General features: G+C 43.2%; 1 protein-coding gene across 1 annotated transcript in view; it reads left to right on the top strand.

Annotated features, from left to right (window-relative positions):
* Positions 1–8,675, top strand: part of tenm3 (teneurin transmembrane protein 3) — a 351,094-nt gene that overhangs the window by 112,730 nt on the left and 229,689 nt on the right. Inside the window, exon 3 of the mRNA XM_013914582.1 lies at positions 4,282–4,404. Within this exon, the coding sequence (XP_013770036.1) occupies positions 4,302–4,404 (103 nt within the window). The 5' untranslated portion in view covers positions 4,282–4,301. The remainder of the gene's footprint in view (positions 1–4,281; positions 4,405–8,675) is intronic.

Genomic DNA, 8,675 nt, shown 5'->3' with positions numbered 1-8,675 from the left:
TTTAGATGCACTCATCATCAGAAAGGTTGCCGACCCCTGCTCCAGTGCAACATTTAAAAAATATTAAAAGAGTTGTATGTAAAGGTGAGGCAAAAAGTATAAATAATTTCTGTTTGCACACATGTAGTGATGTGCTTTAACCTGATAATGCTCAATGGTTGTAAAATCAAGTTGAAACTGAGGCTTATCTTCTAATTTACGCACAATATAAAAACTTCAGCAACGGTTGGAGATGCCACTTAAAAACACCAAAAATTAAAGAAACCAATTTAGACCTGAGAAAAGTAATTGTTGATACTCATAAAGCAGGAGATGGACATGCAAAATTATCACCTCATTTCCAAGCATCAAGAACTGGACTGAGACAGGTGTGGACATTGCCTACAAGCATAATCACTGCTACAGGATGGTATCCAAAAACTGAAGCTGGGCCCAGTGGCACCATGCTTTTGAAAGCTCAAGCCCCTGAATGACCGGTTGAGTTCTCACCTGGTCATCTTCTCCAGAGTGACGTGACGTTTCTGACATGGCTTCGGTGACCACTGGAGAAATGCCCAGAAACATCTAATTACATATTTTAAATTTTGATAAGATAACTAAACTAGTGGTGTCAAACTCATTTTAGTTTGCGAGCCACATACTTATACTTTGATCTTAAGTGGGCCGGACAAGAGAAACTCCCCTTTCTGTCAGTGTAAAGAAGTTACATGTTTAACAGTTTTTCTACATGATTAAGAAAACACACATGAGGTTTAAGGTCCTGGACAAATTTGAAACCTTTTGTTCTCCACAATGAAAAATGGATGAAAATAGAAATGGATGCTTTAGAGAGCTCCTAATTCGATAAATTCTGCACTCGGCTTTGCAGTCTCCAGTATCATTGCAGCCAGATGCTGCACATTTTACGTTTTCGCTGATATCTTCACTTTTTCCTGACAAGCTTGCATTTAAATCCAGCTCCCCATCTCTCTGTATAACCGGCCTGTACCACTACCCTTGCTGTCTGGAGATGTCTGCCCACTTCCGTCTTTCACATAATGGTATCTATGTCTGTCTTTGCATGTGATTGGCTGTATGGTGTGGCCATCAAAATAAAGTCCCAGCCCTGCCTGCGTGGATTCTCAGCAGGTCTGACGATTCAGCTCCAACGTACCGACGGGCCATTAATAACTGACACATGATATTATCTCGCGGGCCGGATATAATTGTATCGGGGGGCATGACTGACACCCCTGCCTTAAACTTACTCTTGCTCATTTTTTTTCCTCTGAATAACTGTCCTACAAATATTTGTGTGAATATACAGTGTGTTGTAATATCTAGCAACCTCCCAAACCCTTCAGTGATTTCTTGAATAAATTCTCTAATCTGCTCTCATCTGTTGTTGTGAAATTTGACAATATTATTTATAAGGTGACTTTAATTTACATATTTATTTTCCCTCTAACCGTACTGCTACAGAATGTTTAAACATTGCTAGGTTATTTAAATTCCTCTTGCTATATCTGTAAACTCCCTGCATGTTGTTACATCCACCAGATCCATGGCTCCTAACCAGGAGAGAGAGACCTCTAGCAAATGCTTAGTGTTCTCTCTTAGTTTCGCTCATACCTGGTAGCTAGCTTTGTCGTGTAGGTCAACTCAGTGAAGTCAAGAGATGCAGTGAGGTGTCGAATTTAACTTTTATTCAAACTGTGAAGCACTTTGTAACTCTGTGCTATGCAAATAAATGTTATTGTTATTATTATTTATTCTTTTTTTTTTCAGGACAGCTTGTCATTAGCTTGGAACAGACTGGGTAGCATTATATTAGATGTGTTGGTCTTCTGATTTATGACACTATCACCATATGTGGACTTTGTCAAACCTCACTGCCACCATGAAAATACACAATAGACCTGTTTGAATGACAAAGTTTTGAGGCTAGTTTAGTGCCATGGGTGTTGTGTTACTCAAGCTTTTCCAGAACAGTCTTGATGCCTGCCCAATCATCCAGGTAAGGACATCCCAAAAAGTTGATTCTGTTCTGTCCTTAAAGCGCTGCACCCAGATGAACAGACTTAGCTTTTTGGGCTCATACAGTCATGAGCTCCTGCTCAAAATCAACAGAAGCAAATCCACAAACTTTTCACACATGGAAGAGCTACAAATTACACTGAGGAACTGTGGACTGCTTCAGGGGCATCTACCATCAGCAACCCCCCCTGCTAGATCTTGCCCACAGTGGAAACGTCTCAGGTGGTGTGGGAGGAAGAGGGGTAAGCACAAAGCCGTCTGGAGTAGGCTAGCAGCTAAACCACACAAACCTGTTATTCCCACCATTGTACTGTCCAATGTGCGCTCCCTGGACAACAAGCTGGATCTTGTATGCTTACTTCGGTCCACTTTTGAAGTGAGCGCTGTGTCTTCATCTTTGTAGAAACTTGGCTTAACAATAACATTCCCGACAGTGCCATTCAACTTGACTGGCTAACATGCTTTTGGCAGAGGTCAGCGACAGAGGTCTTGTCTAAGGGGGTAAGACTCGTGGAGAGGGACTCTGTGTTTACATCAAGGATGTCTGGTGTCGTAACGCTGTTGTGGTTTGCAAATGTAACACCTGCTTAGTATCTCACTAAGCGTATCTCGCATCACTGTATGCATCAGGAATGGCATCAGCACTCATAGCCAAGGACTCAACTAGAATGACATAAGGTGAGTTTTCACTTTTCCCATTGAGAGGATGCTTATTACATACAGCTGCTATGGTGTCAGGGCATACATTGTTAGAGCTTGGAAGGGATCTGAGAAGACGTGAGGTGAGTTGTTGAATCCTGTTTTCCTCTTCCAATGCCACACTATCTGCAGCCAGAGTTTGATGAGGCCCATGGATGTGTGCTGAGCCCCCTTCTCTTCACTCTGCTGACCCACGACTGCACACCATCACACAGCTCCAACCTTTTCATCGAGTTTGCAGACGAAACAACTGTGGTAGGTCACATCAGCAACAACAACCTGTCCCTGAATGTGAAGAAGGAGGAGAACATCATAGACTTCAGGAGAACTCACACCCTGCACACCCCACTAACTATCAGCAGTGCTGATGTGGAGAGGGTAAGCAGCACCAAGTTCCTGGGTGAGCACATCTCAGAAGATCTCTCCTGGTTAAAAAACACAGCATCACTGGTCAGAAACGCCCAACAGCGACTCTACTTCCTCTGCTGACTGAGAAGAGCAAGAGCCTCAACACCCATTATGAGCACCTTCTACTGCACCCGCCTCATCCAGAAAGCTCTCAGCATTACAGGTGACTCCACTCATCCCTCCAACAGGTTCTTCGGGAAGGAGACTGAAGAGCCTCTCTAGACCAGCAGACTGAGAGACAGCTTCATCCATCAGCCTGTCAGGATGCTGAATTCATTCCTTGCTCTCACACACAGGAACTCCAGACCTGCATTCAACTCTTCCCTCGTTTTATCTTTATATTGTTTTAGTGTACACTGAGGGCCATGGGAGCTTTGCAACTTCAAATGCCTGTGTATGATCTGTGCATATGGCTTTTGACAATAAAGCTGACTTTGAGCAGACTTTGATTTTATGGTTTCAGTACTGATTTTAGAGACATTAAGCAGATGTTAGAAGAGCTTTGGATACACGTGGGTTACGCTGAAAGTATTTTAGGGAATTCCATTGTAATGAAAAATTCTACGTGTTTTTTCCTTTTTATCTAAATTTTTAAAACTACATCAAAAGAATAAAAGAAAACTTAATAAAAAAAACAATCAAACAGCTGCAGATATTTTGTGTAACTAATCATGAAATAAATGCGATTATCATTTTTTCTGTGCAATATACTGTACTATGCTTTGCATATTTACAGTGTCTTTATGTGTGTGAGTTTGTGTCAACACAGACGTTTTGCATGACTCACAGAATGTGCCTTTTGGTATATCTTCATCTGTAAGCACACCAGTTAAGCCTGCTGCTTTTGCGTGTCAGAGATTTGTGCAGGTTACAAATAAGGACACAATTAAAGAGAATGCAGGTTGTGAATTTTGTAATGAAGTCAAGATCACATTTTGGTACCTGGCGATGGCAGGTTACACTGTCATGTTTAACTTTAACAGTAACTGCAGGACAAGACCATTGGAACATATTACCACTTTTTTGTCCCTATGTGTGATTGTAGGTGGACCAACAACCCTTCACTCTTTGTCTAGCGCTCTCTCACTCATTTTTTCTTCTTTGTTTTTTATTCATCTGTCTTTCTCTCTCTTTTTGTTTATCTTTCTGTCTACGCAGCTGTACAGCAGTATGCCTGTATGTTTGCCAGCAGCATAAGAAGAAGCATTATGGAAGTGAAAGAGCGACGTCCATACTGCTCCCTAACAAAGAGCCGGAAGGACAAAGAGGGGCCATACAGTGGTGAGACAGCTCATTTAGAACATTCATAGAGTCTTTTATGTTTCTTTTATTATGTATGTGTTTGTCCATCCATTCATTTCATGAGTCAGCCAAGAGCTGACTGATATATATATACCCACATAGCAGACGGGTCTGGCCATGTGTAAGCACATTGTGTGGGCTAGATCTGGGCCATACCAATTTTGCTATGTGGGTATACATATAAAAGACGAGGAATCCCCTGACCATGCATGAAGGGTTTCACCCCAAGTCCAGCACCCTGAGACTGCACGCTAAGTGGAAGAAAGGAAGCCGGGGACTACTGAGTGTTACTACCACAGTCCAGGATGAGACAACGAACACGAGTACACCAGAAAGATGGCCGCCACCAGTGTGCTCAGTGAATACCTCAGGAAGCAGAAACCTAAGAAATGGGAGCAAGAGGAGGAACAATCATGGAAAGACAGGTCCCTGCACGTTATGTACCACCAGCAGATAGAAGAAGTGACTGACATCCAGAAATCCTACCAGTGGCTGGACAAAGCTGGACTGAAAGACATCTTAGAGGCACTAATCATGGCAGCACAGTAACAAGCTCTGAGCACAAGATCCATAGAGGCTGGGGTCTATCACACTTGGTAAGACCCCAGGTGCAGGCTGTGTAAAGATGCCCCTGATACAATCCAGCGCATAACAGCAGGGTGCAAGTTGCTAGCCCTAGCAGGCATGGCATACATGGAACGCCATAACCAAGTGGCCGGCATAGTATACAGAAACATCTGTGCCGAGTATGGCCTGGAAATCCCGAGGTCAAAATGGGAGACACAATACAGAATGAGAGCAACATCAGGAAAAAGGAACACAAGAAGCAGGAGAAATACCAAGGGCTAACAGAAGAGCTCAAGACGATGAGGAGTGTGAAGGTAACAGTGGTCCCAATGGTAATCGGAGCACTCAGCAGTGATCAGTGAGATGCTTGGCTATAAGTTGAACAGCTACAAGGAGCAGTACTCTCCATGGAGAAGAAGACTAGAGGCCAAGATCAAGGTAGCACGGAAGGAAGTAGGCCTAAGTATGGTATAACAGGGAGATAGGCAGGAAAATAAACCAGCTGTTCTCTCAGAACCAGCCAAGAGGTACTCTTAGTGGCAGGAGAACAATGTGAGAACACCACCACCAAGGCTGAAGATGGAGCAATACTGGAAGAACATAAGGGAGAAATACACAACCAAAATGTCAATGCTCAGTAGCGAGTGGATCTAAGAGAAGACCACAGCAACCTCCCTGAACAGGATCCAGTAACCATCACTGTAGCAGACATTCAAAAAAGGGTCTCCAGTATGAAGAGCTGGTCAGCACCAGGCCCCGACATGGTTTATGCCTTCTGGCTGAAGAGCTGACTGCACTTCATGAGTGTCTGGCAGCATAAATAAACCACTGAAGGACGGACAGTCCTGATCCCCAAGGTTCCCCAGAAGGGACCAGTCCCATCCAACTACCAGCCAATAACCTGCCTCGCTACCACATGGCTGCTGGCATCATAGCAGCTAAGATGAGCAGGCACATGGCTCAATACATGAGCGGGGCACAGAAAGGGATTGGCAAGAATACCAGAGAAGCAAAACACCAGCTACTGGTAGACAGAGCAGTTGCCCAAGACTGCAAGACTAGGCTGACCAACATGTGCACTGCCTGGATTGATTACAAGAAGGCCTATGACTCGATGCCCCACAGCTGGAGACTGGAATGTCTACAATTGTATAAAATCAACAGGAGCCTAAGAGCCTTCATCATGAACTCAATGGGGATGTTGAAAACAACACTAAAGGCCAACTTAAAGCAAATAGCACAAGTCACCATCAATTGCGGGATCTACCAAGGAGATGCTCTGTCCCCAGTACTGTTCTGCATAGGCCTGAACCTCCTCAATGGGATGTCTTGATGCATGCTCAGTCATCCAGGTAAGTGAATCCCAAAAGTTGATTCTGTTTATCTGGATGTAGCGTTTTCAGTGGGAGAAATGTTTGGTCACTCATCCAAGTGACTCAGTAATGATCAAGGAACTGACCTCACAGTCCATTGTTTAGTGGGCTAGTTTGTGCAAAAGCACTGTTTATAAGGTTGGGGAAACCTGCAGTCAGCTGAGACTGAAAAGTCACTTGGATGAGTGATGAAACATTTCTCCCACTGAAAACGCTACATCCAGATGAACAGAAAAAAACTTTTTGTGGTTCTAAGTGAGATCATTGACAAGGCTGGCTAAGGATACCCACTACAGGATGGAGCAATTGTCAGCCAACTGCTCTACATGGATGACATCAAGCTATATACCAAGAGTGAACGAGACATCGATTTACTGATCCACACCACCGGGGTATACAGCAATAACATCGGGATGTCATTCGGACTGGAGAAGTGCAGTCAGACGATAACAAAGAGAAGGAAGATAGTCAGAACTGCCAGAAGGCAATATTGCAGACACAGAGGACAGCTAAAGTACCTGCGAATCCCACAGGCAAATAGGAAACATGAAGAGGCCGCTAGGAAAGCTGCAACCACCAAGTACCTGCAGAGGGTCAGGCAAGTCCTTAGGAGTCAGCTGAATGGTAAGAATAAGATCCAGGCTATCAACACCTACGCCCTGCCTGTGATCAGGTACCCTGCTGGGGTAATAAGCTGGCCAAAGGCGGCGATGGAAGCCACTGACATCAAGATCAGGAAGCTCCTTACTGTGCATGAGGGTTTCACCCCAAGTTCAGCTGTACGCTAAGCTGAAGGAAGGAGGCCGGGCAGTAGTAGCAATACCGAATGTCAGCAACGAACACAACGGAACACAAGACGCAGGAGAAGTACCAAGGGCTCAGAGAAGATGTGGAGGGTGAAGGCAACAGTGGTCCCAGTGGTAATCGGAGCGCTAGGTACAGTGACTCCCAAGCTAGGCGAGTATCTCCAGCAGATCCCAGGAACAACATCTGAGATCTCTGTTCAGAAGAGCGCAGTCCTACACTGTAAAATCTAATTAGTTCCCAGAACTCAAAAAAACTATGTAAACTCGTCGCCTCAAAAGAACTAAGTAAAGCTTACTTAAGATGACTGTTAGGACAACAGCCATCATTGCAAGTCTGCAGTATTAAGAATAACTTGATATTTCTGACTGTACAGAACTAATTGTTTACCTACTGACAAACATTTCAAGTTCAACTGAATGAAAAAACTATTTGTGGTAACCTGAATATGATTAAAAATAATTAACAACACTTTTTGTAATGACGTTAAAATCAGCCCAACTTTTATTTTCAAACACAACAAAGTATAACAGCCAACATACTGGACACTGTTTGGCTGAACAACAAGCAATTATATTGCCATCACTGTTATAATCTTACAATGAAACAAAGTCTCAGATGTAATTATTCTGAAAATAAGTTTAGGCCTACCACAAGTTTGTTTTGTACTTACATTACTTATATAACCGAAATAAAATATTTGTAGTTCTGTCACAAGTGCAGTCTCTGATTTAAACAACACATTTGTTTTTCATTCCAACACATGAGCTGGAATGTTGTATTATTTTAAGGATGCTTGTTTCCAGTCCAGGCATTACTGCCTGAATGACTGTCATGGATCGAGGTGATCCAAATGTAGGTGCAGAAGAAAGTCTTTAACTTCCCTTAAGTACAGTGTCACTGGATGTGGGTTGGAGATGCAATGAGCTTGAACCTGCAGGCGACCATCTTCACTGACCACACCATCTGTGACGGAGGACTCATCTCTCCTGGTGTCCTGCAAGCAAACAATCATATTTTTTGGAACATGAACTTATTTGCTTTCTTAAAACATTTTTTTTCTGCATTTGGTATAAAACAAACTCAAATTTAGACAATCTCAGGCCCCCTCCCCACCGGAGAGGTGACATTCAATGTCCCACTGTCAGTCTGGATAGCCGTGACCGCCACCCAACACACAATAATGTCATGAAAGCATCATTTTAAAAAGGGCTATGCAAACATGGCCAATAACGTTCATTCTAAGATGTGCAAAATGATTTAGGAACAAAATTAATTTTGCTGTTAGAAAACTTGCAGACTTCACTATATGCAGTGTAGACCCTCTAAACTAAGTTTGGGAGATGTGATCTTTCAAGGAATGCAGACAAACTGTTGTTGTTTGTTTACTTCCACAGCATGTCTTGTAGAATTAAGGTTCAAGGTTCAAGGTTCTTTATTTGTCACATGCATAGTTATACAAGTATAACACACAGTGAAATGTAGCCTGACACGCTCCTCGACATG

Source organism: Pundamilia nyererei, unplaced genomic scaffold (genome assembly GCF_000239375.1).
Source record: "Pundamilia nyererei isolate P.nyererei 1_Seehausen unplaced genomic scaffold, PunNye1.0 scaffold00207, whole genome shotgun sequence".
Lineage (NCBI taxonomy): Eukaryota > Metazoa > Chordata > Actinopteri > Cichliformes > Cichlidae > Pundamilia > Pundamilia nyererei.
This window is presented reverse-complemented; position numbering and strand designations above follow the sequence as displayed.